The 22,897-nt window shown below is 51.0% G+C and overlaps 1 protein-coding gene across 2 annotated transcripts in view; it reads right to left on the bottom strand.

Moving 5' to 3' along the window:
• Nucleotides 1–22,897, bottom strand: part of LOC133352476 (chloride channel protein 2-like) — a 113,041-nt gene that overhangs the window by 72,335 nt on the left and 17,809 nt on the right. Inside the window, exons 1-2 of one of the 2 annotated variants that reach the window (XM_061568143.1) lie at nt 14,435–14,655; nt 14,100–14,278 (exon numbers count right to left, since the gene is read on the bottom strand). In XM_061568143.1, coding sequence (XP_061424127.1) covers nt 14,100–14,153 — 54 coding nt within the window. In that variant the 5' untranslated portion in view covers nt 14,154–14,278; nt 14,435–14,655. Of the gene's footprint in view, nt 1–14,099; nt 14,279–14,434; nt 14,656–22,897 lie in introns of those variants that run through there. The other variant, XM_061568144.1, reaches the window with a different exon arrangement.

Genomic DNA, 22,897 nt, shown 5'->3' on the forward strand with positions numbered 1-22,897 from the left:
TTAATCAATATCTCAATTTAACCGTATATGGAGCCCTGAATTAACCCCACTATAGGAGGGCATTACAATTTCCTGATGTGTATTTGGGCAGGGTATCTTAGTGGTAACACTCGTGCTGGGTTTGATGTCCAAGTCGGGCGCCTTTCTGTGTCGAGTTTCTAGGTTCTCCGCATGTTTTGTATGGGTCTCCTCCGGGCTCTCCTGTTTCCTCCCATAGTGATAAAAAACCCACACAATGTTACTGGTTTTGGAAAAACCACCCACGACTGAAAAATTACCTGCAAATTACAGGTACTCAATTTGGATTACTAACAGCAACATTGGCCATGACCACTAAAACTTGGCAGGACCCTCCTGACAAAAAGTCTTGAGACTCGGTGAGGCTCACCTGGATAAACAAGCATGATAATTCTATGTTGACTACGAGACCCTGACATAACTGGGCAGCTCTCCCATGTGTCATTGGCTCATACCGCATGCGGTTTGGCATGATATCTGACGCTTCACTCCACATGCTGGGATCTTCTTGAGGAACTGAAGAACCGAAGCACTTCAAGTGAAACATCGATCACCATGCCGAACAACTTCCGGTCAAACCCAGTGACACAAAACATCTGAGCGGTGTTGCTGACAATAACCCTGTTCAACCCCTCCAGCTGAACTATGCGCACCTCCCTCGCTTGTCCTCCTGCCCCTTGAGGGACGCGATGAATAGCCGTGGTTGTTGTAAGCTCCCTGCAGGGCCACAGGTCCGTGCGTGGTTATCGCGCGATATCGTTAGGGATCGAACTCGGGCCACTGCGTTTGTAGCACAGGGCACCATGCACCACACCTACCGCACCTCACGCCTCCTGCTCTATGTTAAAACAATATTTTGCATTTTACCAGGTAGTCGCTTATCACGTGGAAATGTATAGCAGCCGATTAAGATAAATGTATGTTTGATTCTACATGTGGAGGAAAAAACCGGAGGACCCGGAGAAAAATCCGCACGACCACGGGGAGAACACGCAAACTCCAAATACACAGGCTTCAGGGTTGAGATCGAACCCACGACCTCCATTGGACAGCATTTTCCCCTCTTCACGTCATATCAACGCCCAATGCAATGTGACCGCGTTCTGCGCTGCAACGCAACAACACCACTTGCTGATCTCGTCAAGAGCATAAACCATCATGCGAACTCTGGTCATCCTCGCAGCAGCTTTGGAATGTTCAGATGCGCTTCTGCGGGAGTCTGGAATGCTCTTCCGATGTTAGGAAGTTTTTTGCCTTTAGTTTGTTGTTCTTCCCCCGCACCTCCGATTGGCATGGTTGGCTACGTACGGTGTGAAAGAAGTTCAACATACATACGTATACCGAAGAATACATTTGAAGGATACACAGTAGATCCGTCTATCAGCAGTCGCATGCGGTGGGGCAAAGTGTGGGTACTCCCACCTGTTCCAAGACATCTTTCCAGTGTTGAGGAATAAGCCAAAGACCCTCTAGAGGGCCTCTGGAGCTGACTATAGCGGTGGCCATACGGCGGGAAGTGGCACAAGCCAGCAGGGCCATGCCTCTCCATTTTTAATTAGAAATGTCCTCCGCAGACAAAACGCTGCCAACAAAGGGGTGGGCAAAGACGGCGTGATTCTGTTACGAGTGGCGGCCTCTGACGGCTGGCAGGACTCCGAGGGCCGGGCTTTCAACAGGTGAGAGTGAGTGTGCAGAGCCTTTTGTTGTGGATTTCCCATAGTGAAAATTAAATACCGCTTTGTTAAAGCCTTCCTTTACTCAAACTATTCCTATCCGTGGCGACGGGCCAACGGCGCAATCGCACACGCAGCAATTGTGCGAGCCTCTGTCTGTGGCGCCGTAAGGCGGAGGAGACTCAAGTGAAATCTGAGCTGCGGTCGAACTGAGACCGTGAGGCTGCCGGAGCAAATGGATGGCTCGCACAGACAGCACCGCCAGAGCAAGAGTGGCGTCGTGCATCCCCCCTCCATACACCCAACGCAACGGGCTCCATCGGCCACACGTGCATGACACCCACAGACAGCAGCATCAGGGATGTTCAAAGCCAACACAAAGAAACTCCCAAGTGAAGTCCTCTGTGTCGGGCTGTTGCCCCGATCGACTGGAGCAGACTTCCCACATTGCCATCCGTGCTGTCTACTTCCTGGCTCTGTTCAAGTCCAGACTCAAGACGTTCCTCTTCTCCTCCACCTGTAAGCGACCACTGCTCCCTCTCTCTGGAAAATAAACACACCCACTGTTTCTGTACAGCATCTTGAGATGCGATTGCATTTTAAAGAAGCGGGCTTGGGCAGGACAAGCTGCCAGAAAGGACGATGGCCAATGGTCAAGAATAGTGACATAGTGGCAGCCAAGTATAGAACGCATCAGAGAGGACGTCCATGGAGGGGTTTGAGCGATGGAATCAGCTCCTATGCAAGTGCTGAGTGGATTGTTATACAGCAGAAACTTGAGCTATGGCACTGACTTGGGGAGGCCTTCATCCAGCAGTGGATTGGCAAAGGCTGATGCTGCTGATGATATAAATCCGCATTGTATTGCCATAATACTGTATCGACCTAATCAAGCGGAGACGCAGAAACCCGTTCACCTGCGTGGCTGCTCTCAAGTCGGGAGTTACCCCACGCCAAAGCATTCGGCTCAAGTTAACGTCACTTGATTTCCTCTCTGCGTGCCAGCCACAGCTCGGCCGAGTGCCAGTGTTACAGGAGCCCATTGTCCACAGCAGCATTCATCTCCGCAGAGCGGGCGTTCTGCGCACATTCCCTCTACCGCAGAGCCGCAGATGAAACGTAGTGAAACCCCAAGGCTCCTTCCTCTCTTTCTCTCTCTTTATCTTTGCTCCTTCATTTGGGTTTTGCCAGGAGGCTCTGTGCCATCATTCAACCCTGCGTGATTTTTTTCACAGACTTTTGGCCGAGTCACCAGAACACAATGGTCTACTCATTGCGAGAGATGCCGCTGAGGGAAACGGGCTCGGCGGCTCCATTTGAAGGATGGCGTACGTCGATGTTCTCTCGACGCATCGTCATCGCCGGCACAGAAGGGGCGACGACGAGGTTATGTGACCAGCAAGTCCTCTCCTTCGTAGGACAAAAAGCTACATCTGTAGGCCACCTGGAGGTGCAGGTGCCAAATAACTAAACTAAACTAGAGCGCGTTTACGTGAGTCAGCTCCTGACTCCAGAGCAGCAATGCAGGTGAATATTCACTTGAGATAAAACGTCTCGATTGCTCGGGTGTCCAGGGTAAACAGTCACATGGGCGGCACCGAGTCGCGGGGGTCGAGGGGATTCTTCCTTCCTCGGCGCGACGGTTTATTTAAATTTCGCCAGCGCAGGTTGGAAGAGAGCACAGAGAGATAGCGACCCATGCAGAGCGCACTTCCTGCAAGGAGGGGCTCCACTTACAGCCTCCGCTTATAACCCTCTCCTCCCCGGGGTCCCGCTGATCCTCCAAGGCTCTGTTTACACATGTTTACAAAGTATTCCTCTTCATAAAGCGCTATTCCTGTCCCACCGCCCGCCCCCAGCGGAGAACCTCTAGTCGCATGCTTCAGAACAAAAGTGAACTGCAAATTCCTCCGCACGATAAAATGCGTGGAGGATGCGTGTGCCCGGCGCTGCAGGGAGACGATGCCGATTCGAGCCGTGTGGGTAGGGGGGGTGCAGGAGGAAGAGGGATCACCCCCTGCACCCCCCAATACGAATCTCAGTCATTACACAAACGTTTGTATAATATATAGGTAGGGTGTGAGAGCCAGGGCAGAATGCATGTGAGGCAACAAACCACACTTGTTCTGTTTAGCGTTTAACAGCTGCTTGTTTAACATTGGCTGAGCTTTATTATCATCAGCCACGGTCAATCACCTGTTGGCTGAAGGCCTCTCCAAGTGGCTAGCACCTCTCATGGTCCTGCAACGTTATAAGCCCCCCCCCAAAGCACCTGCACACGAGCCCCCCCACCTGCACACGAGCTGATTTCTCAACGGGCCCTGTTTATCTATACATTCCTTATTGGCAAATTTGCACTATACTTCGCTTTTTCATGAACCCCACTGTCCAACCCAAGAAATCTAAGACGTCCATCTAATTGCCTGTTAACTATTCCAAGAACGAGAATTGGAATAGGTGACAAAGCCTTTGCCATTGCAGCGCCAATGTTTTGGAACGACAAACTTGTTTCCTCCCTTAACATCGTAAATCTTCCTTGGGAAAATATCATGAAGCAGAAGGTTAGTGCTGCATGCAACCACGTTTGCCAATGTGATTTGTAACTTTGATAATTACCCATCTATCGATATTACATTTTTAATGTGCAATTTTATTGAGGGAGTGTGGTAGTCTTGCTGTGGTCTGGGACTGTTGTTGTTGTCTTGCTGCTTTGCTCAAGCTTGAATTTATTGTTGAAACATCCACAATAATTTATATACTTTTGCAATTTGTACTTATATACTTTATCAATTTAATGTAACTATTTTAGTGATTTGTTTAACTTTCCTATGCTTTGCACTCCAATCGTTGTTTGCGTTGTTTGTATTGTTTGCTGTTGTAACATTCTCACCCACCCCTATTGGACATCTGTGAAAAAGATCTTCGAAGCTCATCCGATTTCTCCAGGATATATAAAGATTCTGATTCTGCTTCTGATTTCAACACTCCATCTTCTGAGTGGACGTCCTCTTGGATGAGCTCAGTCTCTTGGCTACTACTCCGTTACTATTCTTGAGGATAGCGCTGAGGGAACGTGCTCCACCTTGCTGCCAGCACGAGGGCCCCGACACGACTGGGATGTCACGGAGCCCCTGTGTGCAGGCGCATCGGCACTACAATCCCCCATGTCATGAGTTTCTACATAAATCGTGGTCCCCGGGGCAGAGAGGAATGTGCAATGCGCTGATAAAAACACCGCGTTTGTTTTGTTTAACCAGCTTTGTTGATACTTTACACACAAGCCGCAAATGCAAATCAATGACAGGCAACACTAACAAAGCGTGGTTTTCGTTTTCAGGGGAAAACACCGCGTGATTATCTCGCAATAAGAACCGCAAAACCAGCTACAGCGGCCGCCGTAGCACAAACACCACGAGAATTCTTCAGCAGCTTCCCCCGAACAATAATCCCGCGCACGCCGGCGGCACATCCCCGCTTGGTGGAGCAGTCACAACACGGTGGGGAAAACTCTGTTTGGGAATAACATGAGGAGCCATTGTTAGTTTCCCCGTGCTCAGGAAGCGAGGCAGACTGAGCAGCGCCCCTCGCGCGTGCGACGGACAGAGAACCCAGACAGGCAGCACAGCTCTCCCAGTTCCCATTGCACATCCCAGGACTCCCGAGCACAAATTTAAAATCCCCGGCACGTCAGACCTCCCTGCTCCACCCAGATCTCTCCAGGACATTTCAGGTCTCCCTACACATCCAAGGTCTCCCCAAGACATCCCAGACCTCCCAACACATCCCAGGTCTCCCTATACATCACAGGTCCCCCCAGGACAACCCAGGTCTCCGAGGCACATCCCAGACCTCCCTACACACCCCAGGTCTCCCGAGGACATCCCAAACCTCTCCAGCAAAGGCAGAAAACTCCCCCTGCAGTGCTGCATTGGGAGACCGCTACAGGCCCTGAATGCTGACAAGCATTCAATTACAGATTTATGTACCAGGTGACATGTGGATGCACATAACCTGGTACATTAAGGCCCCGGTATGGCCACAGACCTCCATCTATCACCCTTTAAACTGCAACAAGGAGGCCCCACTGGACATGTTAGCTGGCGCAGAGATTGGGTTGGTGAGCTCAGTAGGGCTACATTGGCCCCAGCAGGGTTCCTTCCTGGTCCTACAGATGCAGCCTGTGCAGTGTATGCGTTAAATTACCAAACGTCCTCATAGTTTCTGTCTCTGTGTCCCCTGTGAAGCTTTTGCTACTCAGGTAGTGGACAGGGCTACTTGAGTAATGGGCGGGTCTATCTGGGTAGTGGGCGGAGCTACCTGGGTAGTGGGAGGGGCTGGCAGAGGAGTTGAGTGGGACTAATGAGCAGTGGGCACGAAGACGTCAGAAAGAGAGAAGAGGCCACTCACCTCCTTGGTGGAGCCATGGTTGAGTTGGCGTGGCTCTGTAAAAGTGGGAGGGACTGACGGAGTTGCTCCAAGCTCACCATGTGTCCCTGTTTTGAGTCTAGCACAAATGTGTTAGCCTCAGCCATATGCCACAACTAGGGGTGCCATCTGAGGCCCTCAGCCACCACCACACCTGGCCCAAGCAGCTGTGCACAATGTTAAGGCCGCAACCTTTGCCAGGAGCGGCCATTGTACCTAAGTTTCACGACAACAGCTTCATTATACTTGGCCGTCACGTTTCAATGGCTGCATTATGCTGGGTGGCTGATTCAATAGCTACCTTGGTGCATTTCCTCCAGGTCCATTGGCGGTGTTGTACCTGGCACGGCCGCCAACGGCGGTTGTTTGACCTGGCCGTGTCCGTGGATAAATTCACATCAAGAATGACACATCCTGCATAAACTACACACGCAGTAAAAGCCACATATAAAATGCATGCATGCGAGTATGTAACAAGCAGGAATGGTGATGGCATGGGGAAGGCCTTCATCTAGCAGTGGGTAGATGATAGCTATTGCAACTGACGGTGATAATGATGGTCTACATGTACAGACCTAATGTCAGTCTGCAGTTGAATGAGGGCTGCCAGTACCGCATGAGTTATGGAAGTTATTTGATCATACTTCACCGTGCTGTTCAGTGTGGGCTGCTGAAAGTGAGCAGCATAGATATTTGAGCATAGTGCAGTACAACAATGGTTTTTGTTGCACTATCCTCTGCAGACAATGTAGCCTGCAGTAGCCTATCACAACTGTGATATCTACCGTGATCACCCATCCAAGAACAATCCAGGCTCAACACCGTTTGCCTTACGAGATCTGATGAGATCGGATGCATTCCAGGTGCTTTGGTCATACGCGTTGATAATGACGATGATGGCGGTAGTGGTGATGGCGTTCGATGTGGAACGGCCGCACAGAACCAGCTCAAGAGATGTCCCTTCACTTGCCTCTCCTGCCCTAACCACAATAGGGCACTTATTCTTGCTGCACAGCTTATACTATGAAATGTAACCTAGTTTATACATAATATATATTTTTGGATTAAATGTTGTAAATATAAATGTGTCGCTAAACCCGCCACCACCAGACACAGCCAATTAGTAAAGTTTATCACGTAAACCCTATTTATTTATCACATCTATCCCTCTATTTTAACCGAAACAGGAGGATTTCTCCACAATTCTGGTTCTCGCCTGATGAGGCCAGTTGTAATTACCGGCGAAACGTCGTACTCGAATTGTAAATGTTGCGGGTTTACTCTCCAACACACCGGTTAGTGCTGAACTAGTGACGAATTGGCATGTTTTGCTTACGTGACAAACCCTTACTAATTGGCTGTGTCGGCTGGTGGCGGGTTTAATGACACATTTATATTTACGCGATCTAACCCAGAAATCTCCATTATGGATAATATTGGTCGCAAAAGCCTACGTGTTAATTAACCTGCTTTTATCGCAGGGTTGGAACTCGGGTCCCAATGAATTCACATTCTTAATACACAACTCTTAAGCTAAACAAGCACAAAGTGGAACTCACGTTGGCCTCCCAATGCTGAAACATCGACTGAAAGTTACTCAACTGGGATTACACAAGGCCGCAACATCGCTCCTTACTGTCAAACTTTGGCAGGACCCTCCAGAAAAAAATGTCTTGAGACTCAATCTTTCCTGGGTAAAAAAGCATAACAATTCATAATAATTACTACTCTGAATATCTAACCAAATCTTACAATGTTACCCCGTTTGAATCTGAATGTTACAACATTTAATATTTTGTATTTATGTTTAATTCGTATTTTACATTTTTATATATTTCTTACAAATATTATGTATTTATTCGATCTTGCATTTTATTTGTCTCTGACCTCCTTTGTTTAGTGAACATGTAGAATCTGTCCATTTCATGTGCGAGTTTATTTCACGAATCCTGCATCAACTGTTTAATATCGGCATTTGTTTCCTGTCTTCATTGTGCTCTAGGCCTCTTTTAAAAAGTCTTATCCTGCCGGTCTCTCACCTTGTTATAATGAGGTTATTTGTCTATCTATCTTCGGCCCCCTGTCTGTCTATATCTCTCTGGCCATCTGTCACCGGTCTGGTATGAGCGTAGCATGAACAGAGCAGCCAGGCTACACCGTCACGATCACAGCTCCTTTCCATGGCAGCTCTACAGCACTCGCTACACAGCACAATCCGAGTCACCCACGCAATTGCCTATCGACACTGCCGCAAACTGTGATAAAAGTTCAACGCAATGCCACCAGACCTCGGTGTAAATCAATTATTGCCACCCCAACACAGATGCCAATTCCCGGCGCTCGCCCCGGCAGGTCGCACATGGCCGAGTGCCGGCGGGCGGCAGGCACTATTGACACTACTCACGAGGGGCTGGCGTGCCACCACCGCGGCGGCTGGGAAGGGAGACCTCGCGTCGCGCCCGTCCAGGCAGAGCCAGTACTCGAGTCGCACCTGAGACTCGGAGCCCGAGTCCTGCTGCCCCAGCAGCTCGAGCGCGTACACCTTGGACATTTTGCCGCCACGCGGCTCGGCCACCGACCACCACCAGCCGAGACGCTCACGCATCCCTGCGGCGCGCAGGCGATGCCACGCCGTCCATCAAGGAGGGCCCGCTCGCAGCCACCGCTGCTCGGCGGTGCTGGGAAATGGTGGGAAGCGCCACCGCCACGAACGCCGCGGTTATCGACGACCGCCGCCGGCACCGGTCGCGGCCGCCGCTGCCGCCGCTGGGCAGCGCTCGTGGCTCGAAGACCCGCGGCTCCCCGGTGCTGGCGCTGCGCTTGCCGTGCACCGAGTTTATTGTGTCACGTCCCGGTGGGCTGCCAGGTCACCGCCGGTGTGGGGCCGTGGCGGCGTCGCTCCTCGCCGGGGTTTTATTATTGTGTGGCCCCCGCGAGGGCGGCCAGCGGCCCATTGTTTTTGAGGACAGCGCGGGGTGGGCTCCCCCCCCCACTTCCCCCCCCGCTCCAGCCTCCCCCCCTGCTGCCGCCACGGGCAGAGCAACCGCCGGGAATCCGCCCCGCCGCAGGAGTCGGGGTTGGCGGGACAGCGTGCGGTGCAGCTCCCGGCGTGGCGCTGCTCCGCAGCCACGGCTCGGGACGCCCCCCTCCCGCCGTGTCTGCACGCACGGCTGTCGGTGGGGAGGGGTAGCCCTTCCCCCATGCAGGAATTATATGGAAGTAATAATGGTAAAACTGATGTGATATTGTTTCCCATGATCACATTTCCAACAAGATCAATCGATTGGCAGCTAAGAGAAAAAACACGCTGAGAGGATATCCACTCTGGAGATGAGCGATGAAATCAGCTCGTGTGCAGGTGCTGGGTGGATTATTATTGAGCAGGACTGTAGGAGATGTAGTGGTAAGAGATGTTATCCATCTCCCTCCCCTGGTGGATTCAATCCCAATCCTGACGCCTGTGCACGAGTAGGTAACACCTACTTGCGCACGTGACAGAGTGCCCCTCTCACGCTGAAGGTCCGAGCCCAGCCACCCCTCTCACACGACCCTTGTAGAATGCTGGCCAAAGGTCTGTGCTGCCTGAACAGGAGTTAAAGGTAAATGGGCAGCCCTGACATAGTTTGTTCACGCCACTGCTGGGGGAAGAGACTCCACTGGAAATAATCTCTAGAGAGGCCTTTATAGGGTATTTGGCCTACACTCCTTCATTGACTGGACTTCTTTGGAGAAGTGGGAGTACCCACACTTTATCCCAACACACGCGACACTGCCAATCAAATAACTGGCACACGTACAAATACTCACAGGCCCCATACAGCGATAGAGGCTATAGAGTAAGTGCGACTAGCAAGCTCCTGTTGAGATTGGCATGGCAAACAAGATTCCGGCATGGCAAACAAGTGGGCAAAGTGGCCAGCACCACACCCAACCACCTTTACCTGAGCCGACTTGTCCTAGAGAAAACCCACCACAGTTAAGATACCAGTTTCCAATGATGGTTATGACAGGGAAATGAACCCAGGTGGCTAAAATCGTCGAGCAGTTCATAAACCACTGGCGCACTCACACACTCACCCACACATTCACACACCCACATACTCACCAGCACATTCACACACCCACATACTCACCCACACATTCACACACCCACATACAAAAATACCCCGTGCAACGTTGAACAGTCCGTTGGGGCAAATGCTGTTAATAAGCACCCATGAAGCATGGCATAGCACACAAGGGAATTGGTGGCCATATTCGCGTACGTAGTCACACAGCACGCACACACATATCAAGGCAGTTGAGTGCACGTTTGACCGGGTATCGTGTCTTTGGTGAGCATACAATGAAATGTGAGGGCAATCAGGATTTACAAGCAGCCAAACGCAATCGCTTATCAAGACGCTGTGCGACAGTCATGTGCACAATAAGGTTATCTAAGCACAGATTGGGGTCAAACTGCAAAAGTCAAGGCCTCCAAGAACAAGTGCTGTTAATCTCTGTTTGCCATGAATTGCTCTTTATAGTGGACAAAAAAACACATTTAGTCATCATTTACTCATAATTACCACATTGACCCCTTCAATAGGGTCAATGTCAAGATTGTACTTTGTTCTGAGATATAGAATTAAGTTGTTGCGTGTTATTAGCAAAGGTCAAGCTAATAGAAGATGGCGCTTTTTCAATCCACTGCTGGATGAAGGCCTCCCCTTCATGATGGTTGACCATACTTCGCCGCACTGCTCAGTATGGGTCGGAGAAGTGGGGGGGACACAGGAGTAGTTCATTCATCAGTAGCCACGGATGTTGTCCCTGGCCGGGAATCAAACTCGGACTGACGGCTGCATAGTGCATTGCGCTAACCGTGGCACCACCACTCCGCCCATCGTTCACTCATGAGAGTAAAATTTCCCACGTCGCTCAGCCAAGCGATCTCGAGCTCCAGCCGCGTGGAATCGGTGAAGAAGTAAAGCAACTAAAGGTGCAGTGTTATAATCGCTGGCTTGTGGCACCAATGGTGGAAGGTCCTCCACATGGAGGAGCTCTAGACTGCCCGGTGCAGCGTTAACCTTCTTGCTGGGACCCGCGTGGCGCCATGAGCGATGTCTGCGCGCGAGACAAATCCGCGCACCGCCACTGCCGCCGCTTCGCCATGCACTAATTTCCTACGGGAAATGCTTCCAACAACGGGAAACACAAACCAGATGTGGGAGATGTCTTCGCTCATAAACATGCTGTTGTCTACTTGGCCGGCATATTCCACCAAGCTCTCTCTCTCTTTATGCGTGAAAACATTATTTTGCGTGGGCATGAGTTATGAACGCTCAAGCCTCTGGCCTCCCACTCTGCCTACGCAGTGCCGGGCGACATTGTCACATGTGGACGTTTGAGCGAGATGCAGGAGTCGCTCCCTTGGCAAAACGGGAAGCCAGCTCGCTCGGTTTCCATGCGACAAGTGGCGCAGCCAGTGTGCAGGTGGCACGTGGTGCAACTGCACTGGAGGCCACAAGTCGGAATGACCCATTCACCAGGAAATGAAGAGCGAAGAAAATCAGTCAGGCATGGCCCCCGTTTCATTCCTTGCACCAGGAGTCAATGCCAACCACGCTGAAATGAGCTTGCTTAGGAAACTGGGAGTGTAATTGTGTGACAGATCGTCACTACGACAAGTCGTTGTGAATAGCGGGTCCCATTTATCTACGTGGCACAACCTCAATTCCACTTGAAACTGTGTGGGGCCACAGTCTCATCTTGTCGTGTGTAAATATCCCCGATGCTTGGAGTGCATGCATCACCAGCCATGGGACAAAATCGCCAAAACGACTTTGCTTTGGCGATTTTGTCAGAAGTTGAATCCACCCAATGATGTCACTAAGCGAGGTTTGTTCAACATTTTTCATGGCATTAAGAAAACTAGGCAAAGATTATCTCCAGGGAAAGAGAATGCTTCAGGGCAAGAGAAAGCCCACCCATGCAAAACACCCATGATGGCCATTGCTACAAACACTGATGACAGCTGACCGAGTTCAAAAACCATAGCAGGGAAAGTGAATGTGTTTGCATGTGACTAATGTGACCAATGCTGGCTGCACAGCAATTTGCATACTTCACAGACACTGACTCTATGAGTGGGTCTATATATATGTAGCGACTTTGAACGTCACTGTGTGGTGCCGGGCTTACGAAGCCACGGCGGATAATGTGCTGTCATTGTGTGCAGCCCGGCTACTGGGCGTAGTACCAGCCCTAGCTGGGCTTTGGTGAGCGCTGGTCAGCGCGGAGGCACCGCGTGCAGCGTGCGGTGCGGGCTCCCGGCGAGGAAGCGAGAGGGAACGTCAGCCAGCCAGGGTTACCTTGGGGCATGATACGCCGGTTGACCTGCCGACACGTGACTGGATGATATTGGAGGGGGGCCACCGGTGGACGGGAGCCGCTGGGCGGTCACGTGGTATAAAGGAGCTCTCGGGAGCCTTTGGGAAAGAGCTCGAGAGATCTGGAAGGTGGGCGGGGCGAGGGGCGGAGCCAGCCCCAGTTATGTTGTGTGTTGAGTTGGTGAAATAAATAGTGTTGCTCCAAAGACAACGTTTGCGACTCAGTTGGACTCACTACAAAAATGAATAACTCTATAAAGACACAGTCTTGTGTCGCATCTGTGGTTGGGTAATGTCTACAGAGTTACTTCTGCCCGGTTTGCTCCATCCGTGCGCTTTTATGGTCCCTCGTTGCCTTCTCCCCGTCGTGGGCATCTATACCACATGGTCATGTTATGCTGCTTTGCACAGATGCGTGCGTGCTTGTGAGGTCTGCGCAGACCACATGGAACTGTGGTCCCTTCCCACGATGCCATGCAGCCCGAACACACGCAGCAGTTTAAGCCGTCGCGTTTACAAGCCGACTCAAGGTATTGACACAAAGGCTCGCGTTCCCAAGCGGTGCACGGGGCGTCTCTGGACAGCGTCGTGTCTCCCGTTGTCTCCCCCACGACCCCGGGTGCGCAGTCACAAGCCCCTTTGATCCCTCGCAATCCCACAATGCGAGCGCTGCGCAGGGTTCACACGGGTTCACGCTGCCGTGCTGCTTCTTGTTATAATCTGAATGCTTCTACTGTGGGCGGTGCGGGGGGAATCGTGATCATTAGGGTGCCCTAGTTGAGGTCTCCGGGGACTTTGGAATTTTCACTGAATCCAGAAGCCAAAAACATTCTAAGAATGCCGGGTGCTTGTATTTACAAAACAAAACAATGAATGAAAACAAAATCAAAACATACAATTGTGACAATAATGATGAAGATATGAATGATGGTACAGCAAGAACTATTTGTCCATTAGCAGCACCAGGGTGAGACCGAGAGGCAGGCCTTGGGATAGGTGGTTTGAGGTGCTGAGACCAGCATGTGACGGAGTGTGGAGTGGATGTGGAGATGATGGCACGGGACAGAAGTGTGTAGAGAAAGAAGAACAGTAAGGCTGAACCCCACAGGAATGACAGCAACGCCATAATGACGAAGAAGAAGTTTGCAGCATAATAAAAAAAGCAGTGATTATGCAACACATCAACACATGCAGCCACCAGCGCGGTCATGTGTTCAGAAATAACTGTAACCCAATGGGCACCATGTTGAAGGCGGATCGTGGCACAGGAACAGGCAACATCTCCCACCTGCCTCGGCATGCGCACTCGACGTGTCGCGTCGCTCCCATACTGGACCAACCGTCTCCAGCACGTAGGATTTCCCTACAGCTGCTCAAGAGGTGGCGGCAGCAGCAGCATTAACAACATCTTCACCAGACACAGCAGCAGTGGGACCTCACAAAGCAAAGTTAACACTGCTCCCAAGCTAAAGCTGCCAGGATCCTTACATGAGTGTCAGCATCAGCCCGTGCAGTCACCGAGCACGCTCGCAAGCCAACGTAGCGGCGGGGAGGACGACCGCTGGCCCCCCGCACCAGCGGTGAGTACGTTCGCGGTGGGCTCGGCACGTACCAGAGTCTGCTCGTACTTGAGCGCCGGCTCTGGAGAGCGGTTGCTGGCCTCCATGGCTGCTGTGTCCAGGTCGGGAGATCCTCTCTCTCTCAGCGACGTCGATGATGAAGGCCACCCCGGCTCAGTTGTGAGGGCGCAACGCCGTGTCCCAGCACCGCCGCCGCCTTCACCACGCCGACCTGCCAGACGAGACGGCCGAAAAAATATATATACACGCGCAGTAAATATAAACCCCGCAGGCACACGTGTGCCAAGACTGCTAAATAGGGTAAATTTCTTAAGCGCACAATGTCTCATTGTGCGGAACCTGTGTGTGTGCGCGTATTACACAGCACCTGGCACGGCTCTGATAGCCACGCCGTGTTCCAGCGTGGGGATTTTGTGTGAAGTCTCATCAGCAATTCCGCTCAGTTGAGTGTGCCTCAGACTTTGCCCTCGCTCGCAGGCACGGTGGCCCCTCCTCCACCAGCGTCTCAGGCTGTAAGTGCTGTCATGTGATTAAGATTTCCTGGGCAATCTCTGCGGCGGCGCAGGGTTCCGCGGCATCTTAGTGCGGCGCGGCGCGAGTTCCTTCCCGCGCGGGGAGAATGCTCGTGTTTTGCTCCGCAACCCGCTCCGTGGAAAACATCACTTACATCAGCACCAGCTGTTGGCTTTGCTGCAGTTTAAGAAAAAATGAACCTTTACGTTCCGCATGACATCATGACACACGGCATCCGAGAACTGGAGCGAAAGTGTAGCTCTCCGTGCTCGACTTCAAACAAGCTGCGCTGGCAAAGTGGCAGCTCAGAGCGCGGCGCGTAGCCACCGAGGGCACATTCCCAAAATCGAGAAACTCCAGCCGCACGTTTGCCAGATTTAAACAAGTGGCTTTACCGGAGCCTGGAGACTCCAAGTCAGGGCGATCGGCCCACGTGCCCATTGCCTACGCGAGAGTTTGTATCTGACAGACGGAAAGACGATCGTGGAGCACCTCCTTGCCCAGAGATGACCTCAAGAAACCACCTTCAGCAAGAAAGCAGATCTGATGTCCACAATTACAGTAAAAACATCTATTTCCCAAGTCAATCCCCACTGTGTTAACGGCGTCATGCCACAAGCTGCAGTATCACTTTGGAACACTCGCAGCGCAATGTATCATGCTGTGCTAGAGAATAGTCCGAGGAAGGAGATATCACAGAACTACTTCTGAGAAGCATTCAAGTGGCCTCTTTTATCCACACACGCCCTGCACAGAGGATACGGCATTTAATCTAAACTATTAACATTTTCAGAGCAGAAATGCTCGCAAATTAGAGTGAAAATCAAATTTAACTTCGTGTTTTTGTGAAATTATTGGTCTCTGGGCTGAGGTCATCAACTCGCCACACTTGAGCATCTAGTCGAATCATGGGCGGCTAATACCCAGACTGAAACCCAGGTACAAGTGGTGACGGCTCAGCGCTCCAACCGCCTGGGATTCTAAACCAACTCGGAACATTGCCTCACATTCAAAATGTTCCCTTAAGTCATATGTGTAAAATCCAGTTTTTATTGTAAATCAGTAGGAAAGCTATTTCCCTAAATATAAAACAACCATAACCTTTTGCAACGGTCAATGTTGCCGTCTCACTTAAGCAAGTGGGAAACTTCTCTTCAAGCAGTAGAATCCCAGCCTGCAGCCGTTTGACCCAAGAATGATTCACAAAACGTAGGCATCACTTTTCTCGGACAATTAATAAATACAATCTATTTTTTCCCCATCAGCAAAACAGACTCCCCTTTTACCCAACACTGCATACACACAGGGGACACAACACCACCGCTCGGTGGATGGTTTCTTGGCTGACGTCTTGACTTGTATTCAGGGACAGAGAACTCTCGTTTTTTTACCACAAACGTTAAACTATGATTCATTAATAGCGTTGCGCAGCAAGAATTATAATGACCTCTAGAGGCCCGAGGGCAGTGAATGAGGAGTGACGTTGGCAGGGCCCCAGTGTCGTCTGCCAGGTCCCAGCGCCCCTGCTAATGAGGGTTTCTTCGTGCCCTCGCTCACCCCTCTGCTCACCCTCTCTCCGAGCTCACTCCCCGCTCACCACTCTCTCCCTACCATCCCCGCTGGCCGCTCTCTCTCTCTATTCACACCCCTCTTTCCCCTCTCAAAACGTACTCAAACCACTCACCCCTCTCCCCGGTACAGGCGGAGAGCATAGATGGGGAAGCATAGAAGTAGAGTATAACACTAGATTTTGGTGAACTGCCCTCTGGGCCCCATAGCGTAGCCCATGCAGCAGCAGCCTGCGCAGTATTCCTAGCAGGTCATACAGATTACACTCACCGTGATTGCGTGTGCTTAGCATGCAGTAACGCGCTGTATGTTGCTACGGTAATCTGAAATTAGATTCCAAAGGGATCGAGTGTGCAGGACACAGTGCACACTTGGAGATTGTTATCGCTTGGTGCGATAATTTAACGACCGCTATTGGAACGAGGGGAATTGAATGCAGGTCGTCGTGATCACATGCTCGACGCCCCTCCCCTGCACGGCAGCGTGGGTGGGACGATGGCAGGAGACCAGGTCCCCCCAACACTCCCATCCCTCCACAATTAGGGTAATTTTCAAGATCCCACTCGCCACCTTCAAGGTCCTCCATAGCCTCACCCCTGCCTAACTCTCCACTTTCATCTCACTCAACTCCACTCCACACACTCTCCAACTTCTCCCCTCTCATCTCACTCTACTCTCACCCACGCACTCTGCTACCTCTCCCCTCTCATCTCACTCTATTCCCATCCATACACTCGAGCTATTCAATTCACACTCGATTCATGTGACCAAATGACCCAGAAGCATCCGAAGCAGGCTGAGCCGAGATAGCGCTGGATGAGTGACCGCCATGCACCACGGGCGTTATGGACTGCTGCGGGGCTATGTTGTCAACAGAGGCCATTTCCGAAAATTCCATTGCTGTACTGTATTATGTTCCATCATCTACACTCTTTGCCTTCACCAACCCGTGATGAAGTATGGCCATATAACCCCCACAACCCACACAGCATGGGGGAGGCCCTCATGCAGTGGTGGGCTGTCATCGGAGCCAACCAGCTTGACCTTTGACCCCGTTCCCAGCTCCCGTGTGCCCCCTACCCACCGGGGGGTCAGCTGGGGCAACCTAACGAATCCCGATGCCCAGCGGGCGAAACGCCAGCATCCCAGCACACTCGCAGCTGGGATTAAATGAAAGGAAATGTGAACATAAAATTTTTACAGCTATAAGGAAGTTGTTTTACTAAGGCATTTCCACCCTTACAGGCAGCTCTTAAACAAACACCGCTGCCTTTGCACAGCACAAGAGCAGCGTTCACTCAAGACACGCACGCATCTCACACAGGGAACCCCAGTCGCTGTGTGCACTCACCCACTCGCTCACCTGCCCACCCACCCATTAATTTACTCAGTCACCAACTCGCTTATGAATAAACCCACATACTCAGTCACCAACTTACCTACTAAGCTACCTATCCACACATTCATATGCACGCCCACCCACCCAATCACTCAGTCACCAACTGACTCACTAATCCACCCACCCACTCACTTACCTGCTCGCAAATCCACTCACCCGCTCAATTGTGAATGCACACATTTGCTCATTCAATTACATACTCACTCCCTAACTAACTCACTAACCCACCCACTCATTCATTCACATGGCTAGATATGAATTCTAAGCAAGCTACAAGTGACATATTCCATGCAATCACAGACAGTTACATTTGTTTTATAAGTAATAAGTTAATCAGTTTATATGACCATGTTTTGATTCGAATAAGTAAAGTCAAGTTTGTGTGACCAGATAAGAACTCGAGAGACCAGGATAGGAGTCTAATTTGCAAGAGCGACCTGGGTGGTCACCAAAATAAGAAAAGCCAAGCAAATAAAATAAAATGCAACAAATGGTAATCGGAGGAATACCTGCATGAAATTAGAAATTGAAAATCGAAATGAAGCGAAGTAATTGTTTCTAGTAATTCAGGTCTGGTGAATCCCATTCATTCCCCCAGCGCCAGCACTTGGTGGCCGTGCGCCCCTCTCGCTGCCAATCCCTTCTCTCCACGCACCCCAATCCCGTGCAGTCCACTCACTCTCTGTTTTTTCCTGAAACGAACAATCCGTGGTGGAGTGTTTTTGTAACAGTGTATTAATAAGGCAGAGGTTTTTTGTTTTCCCCTCTGCTGCCAGGAGGATGTTATTGCTGGAGTCCTCCACCAAACCCAATGTAAGTAAAACGCAAAAAAAAGTAAGAGTGCTTTCGCGCAGATCACCACGAGCAAACCCGAGCTCCAGGACGTGCCATTAACCATAAGGTAAACAAGCGATCAGAGACGCGTGCCTCCACGCAACACCCCCACCACTCTAGCCAAGACAGGCACGGCGCACAAACACAGCGATGCTCCTTTGTCCACACGTTTCCCATTTCTCGAGATGCGCACTGGGCCACGCGCCCATTGGAGAGACGGGTCACGCGGGTCACATGCGCGTCCGCGTGCCCATAGAAATAGCTGCCCTGATCGCCAGCCATGCAAACACGGGATGTGCCCCCCACCCCCCGACCGGAGCTGCGGGGCCCGTGGAATCCCTCGTTAAGGGAGTGCGTCAGTCCGCTTGTCAAGCGAGGCACTCCCATTTACGTGCCGCGAGTGGCGACCCCTGTCCCAAGGCCTTCTCTGGTTTCGATCGCCGCCACCGCCGCCTCGGATTCTCAACACTGCTAATCACGGCAGTGAGCGTTGCTCCTCGGGAGTTGATTAGAAAGTGTTCGCTCGCCATCCCACCCACTCGCTCTGGTGGTGTTGAGTGGCGAGGAGACGGGAGAGGGCATCTTGCCAGCAGCTCGGCCCTGCATGTTTCACGGGAATCGCGCGTGTCGGGCAGCACTTGCATCTGTCCTTCTCATCTTCTCCCGATGCGAGGCTTAATCTCGCCACATCGCGGTGCAGACAAAGGGAATCATCGCATAATAAAATCTTCCTCCGGTGAATGATGAACACCAGCCTTAAGCCAACGCATGTTGTGGCTCCAGAATTCCCGTTTTTCGGCACAAACAGCTGACCAATAAATGTTTCATGTGTTTAGTATAAAAGCATTTAGATTTACTTCCCGTCTAAATGCGACTGCATTTTATTTGATTATCATGATTCTTACTGTAACAATATGCGAATTGCATCGTGCAAGAGAATTTATAATTTGGGATAAAGAAATTATATAAAAGCAAATGTTACCGTAAAATAAGAATTATATATTCATCCTGAATAGCTTTACTGAATGTCAAGATTCTTTGTCAGGAGTGTCCTGCCAAGTTTTCTGGGGGCATTGAGAAATTTAGAGGTACATTTTCAGCATTGGAATGCTTGGCTAATACCGGTTACATTGTGTGTGTGTTTTAGCTATGGGTAAAACCCGGAGGAACCCCACGCAGAACAGGGGGAGAAGCTACAAACTCCACAGAGTAAGGCGCATAAGCCAGGAATCGAACCCTTCTTGCTGTTCAGTGCGAGCGTTACCACTTGCGCCGCCACCCTGTTGCCCTTTAGGCTACCGGAGCAACAGCAAAAACGTACCAATGGGAATTTTCATTCAAGAAAAAAAAAATAAACGTTAATATCAAGACAACCACGAAGAATAAATTCTGGAATTGAATCGTGACCCCAGATTGTGACGACTGTGCACATCGCTGACAGTGCGATACAGCAACGTAAGTACGTACATAGACACAGCAACGTAAGTACGTACATAGATACAGCAACGTAAGTACGTACATAGATACAGCAACGTAAGTACGTACATAGATCGCTCCTCTCGTGAACGATGGAGCACCAGCCCTTTGTGGACACACGAGAGAAACAGCAGCCATGCGCGGTGTTGGCACGGACAGCTGAACAATTGCGCGCAATGCGTACACACGGCACAAATAGAGCACAGGCAGCACCAGCGTCGCACATCGCCACAACAGTCGTCCACAGCTGCACTGCGCCACACACACCGCATTGTCCAGAACGCACACTACCTCTGTTTAGAGCAGGGCTCTACAGCACAGGTTTTGAAGAAATATTTTAGCAAGTGAAAGTTATTACTTTTGTTGTTGTAGCAAAACACGTAATTGGTGAACGTCCAAGTGTTTATTTAAAAGTCTGTGGCCATCACAAACAGCCGACTGTGTTTAAGAGTTTACCTCATTTTGTAAGAACCTGGCGCCAAGACGGAGCTCCCGGGACGGAACCCCGAGTACAGTCGGCGCATTGTTTCATCGCACGTGGCTTCAGTGTTTTGATTTTCCAAATGGGTGGCAGGGTGGCGCAGTGGTAACACTTGTGCCTCAGCAAGAAGTTTCTGGGTTCGATTCCCGACTCGGGTGCCTTTCTGTGTTGAGTTTGTATGTTCTCCTCGGTCTGCATGGGTGCCACTCTGGGTTATCCAGTTTCCTCCCATAGCTAAAACATAACGTATCTAGTCTTGGCAAAACATTCCAATGCTTCCAATTTTCCTTAAAATTGCGTAATTGGGATTGCACATAGCAACATCATCCCCTACTGTGAAAACTTGAGAGGACCTTCATGACAAACCAGTCTTGATACACGGTGAGGCTCTCCTGAGTAAACAAGCATCGTAATAAAATTATAATTAACCTTTATACTTAACCTAAATATGGCAGCTGCAGTCAGCCCTCCTCCACAGGCCGACACACTCTCACATCTGGGCAGCTCTCCCACATATCATGGGACATTATGTGCCAGTATTAAAGTATGAAAAACAATGATAATAGTTTTACCCTTTCTGGCAATAAAACAGGTTTTAAGATACTCTTTGGTTCTTTCGGTGAAGTCACGGAGGTATAAAAATAATAGATCACGACGTTTCGATTGCAACACAAGCAACCGTCATCAGGTGAGACCAACACAGCAGGAGAACTGCTGACGAAGGAGAAAGAGCTGCTGCAACAAGAGGTTATATAAGGTAGGAGGAGGCAAGCTGCTGATGCAGGCAGCTTCCAAAGGGAAGAAATGGGCGTAGCCCAAGAGTCATAAACGACTGCTGCGCATGAGACAAGGGGGAGATCGGCGGCAGGAGGATAGAGAGGGGGTGGGGCATAGATAAGGGGGGGAGGGGCTGCGCCGCTCCGCTGCTCCCTTCTCCACCGCTGGCTCCGCGGGGTGGAGCTCCGCGAGGATGGACGCCGTAGCCAGGAGCAGCTCTGCGAGGCGGGCGTGTGCTCCCTCCCTGCTGGCATCGAGCTGTCGCGTGCCCGGCCGGCGCTCTGCTGCACCGGCAGCGCTTCGCCTCCATCCTCCGGGGTCGCCATCCCCGGGGCTGATTTGGGGATAAGATCTTCATCTTCGTCGTCCGACGTCCTGGGACGTAGTCTGCACCGCGTAGACATAGTCTAAACGGCTAGCTAAGTAAAATAGCGTTTCGCCACTTTCGGCACCAGTTGCAGTGAGTTCAACTGAGTCGCAGATGTACTCCTTGGAGGCAACACATTTATTGATACCAACACAAAGGGGCAACTGCCCCTTTACCAGATAACAACCTATGGTGGTGGACCACCAGGCTCACTACACTAATCACACTGGGAGTAGCTGCAACGGACAGGACCCCGGCTTGGGTCCAGGTCCACGTGTTTGTGACTCTTCTCGGACGTAGAACGTAGATCTTCAGGATAACAACAGCAACGCTGCACACCGGTCCCTCTGGGGACCTGGCTTATATCCTCACTGGTCGTGGCTGGCCCCGCCCTTGGCCACGACCACCTTCTCGAATCCTCTAGCAGGATCTCGCCCCGACACGTGACCACCCCTTGCCCCCGCTTGGGGCCCCTGTGTAGATCTTACCCGTCACGTGCCTTCTGGGGTCAACTAGAGTGCCATGGCCTACATTAACCCCGTTCATGGCCGGCACCCTCACACCCCCTCCTATAGGGGACAGCACTGCACGCCGAGCGTGGTGCCACTCGGCGCTCTCGATCAGCGCTCACAGAGCCCCTCTAGGGCCGGCACCACACAGTGACATCTGCGATGTCACTACACAGATAAGAGACCAGCCAGCACAATCGGTTGATTATATCAGATAATCAGCTACGAATTACAATCGACTGTGTTTGTGATCGACTACTCAGGCCTCTTTTAAAACGATGGTCACCCAGACATACTGCTGCATGAAACCCACTCCAAGCCATGCACAGCGGGACACGGCTAATGATGCCGATTGCGTTGCCGAGCCCCGCCCATTAACTCCCGTTCAGCGGCACACGTGGGTAGAACAGATGTCAGAGTTTTTCCCCATAACAATGTTCGTGTTATCCGATTAGTCGAGTAATCAAATCGAAAATCGGTAGAGGAATCGATGATTGAAATAATCAGATCATCAGGCTCTACATAATAGGACAATCCATCCTCGGATATCAGGGGAATTTACAGAGCAATTGGGGACACGAATTACAGGAGTAGTGTATGACAGGAGAGCTTCACGGTGACTATGTCTGCAAGGGTCTTAAGCCGAGACCGCACCTGTGCAATTGGTTCTGCAACCACATCGCTAATAATTAAATCAACGCGCAGCTCATTGCCCAACACCGCTGTGGCCACATCTGTGCAAACGTTTCAGCAAACCACCCAGCCTCCTACCCTTCACTTGTCTCTCTAAATACCACTCGTACTATGTGAGTTATTTGAAGCTTTCATGACTGCAGGAATCCATACTCTTTGGTTCTTTCTTTTTAAAACACTGCCTCAGCAGCAGACCATTCTTTCCCACCTGA

This window comes from Lethenteron reissneri, chromosome 40 (assembly GCF_015708825.2).
Source record: "Lethenteron reissneri isolate LAM-NWPU_2019-01 chromosome 40, ASM1570882v1, whole genome shotgun sequence".
In the NCBI taxonomy this organism is placed as follows: domain Eukaryota; kingdom Metazoa; phylum Chordata; class Hyperoartia; order Petromyzontiformes; family Petromyzontidae; genus Lethenteron; species Lethenteron reissneri.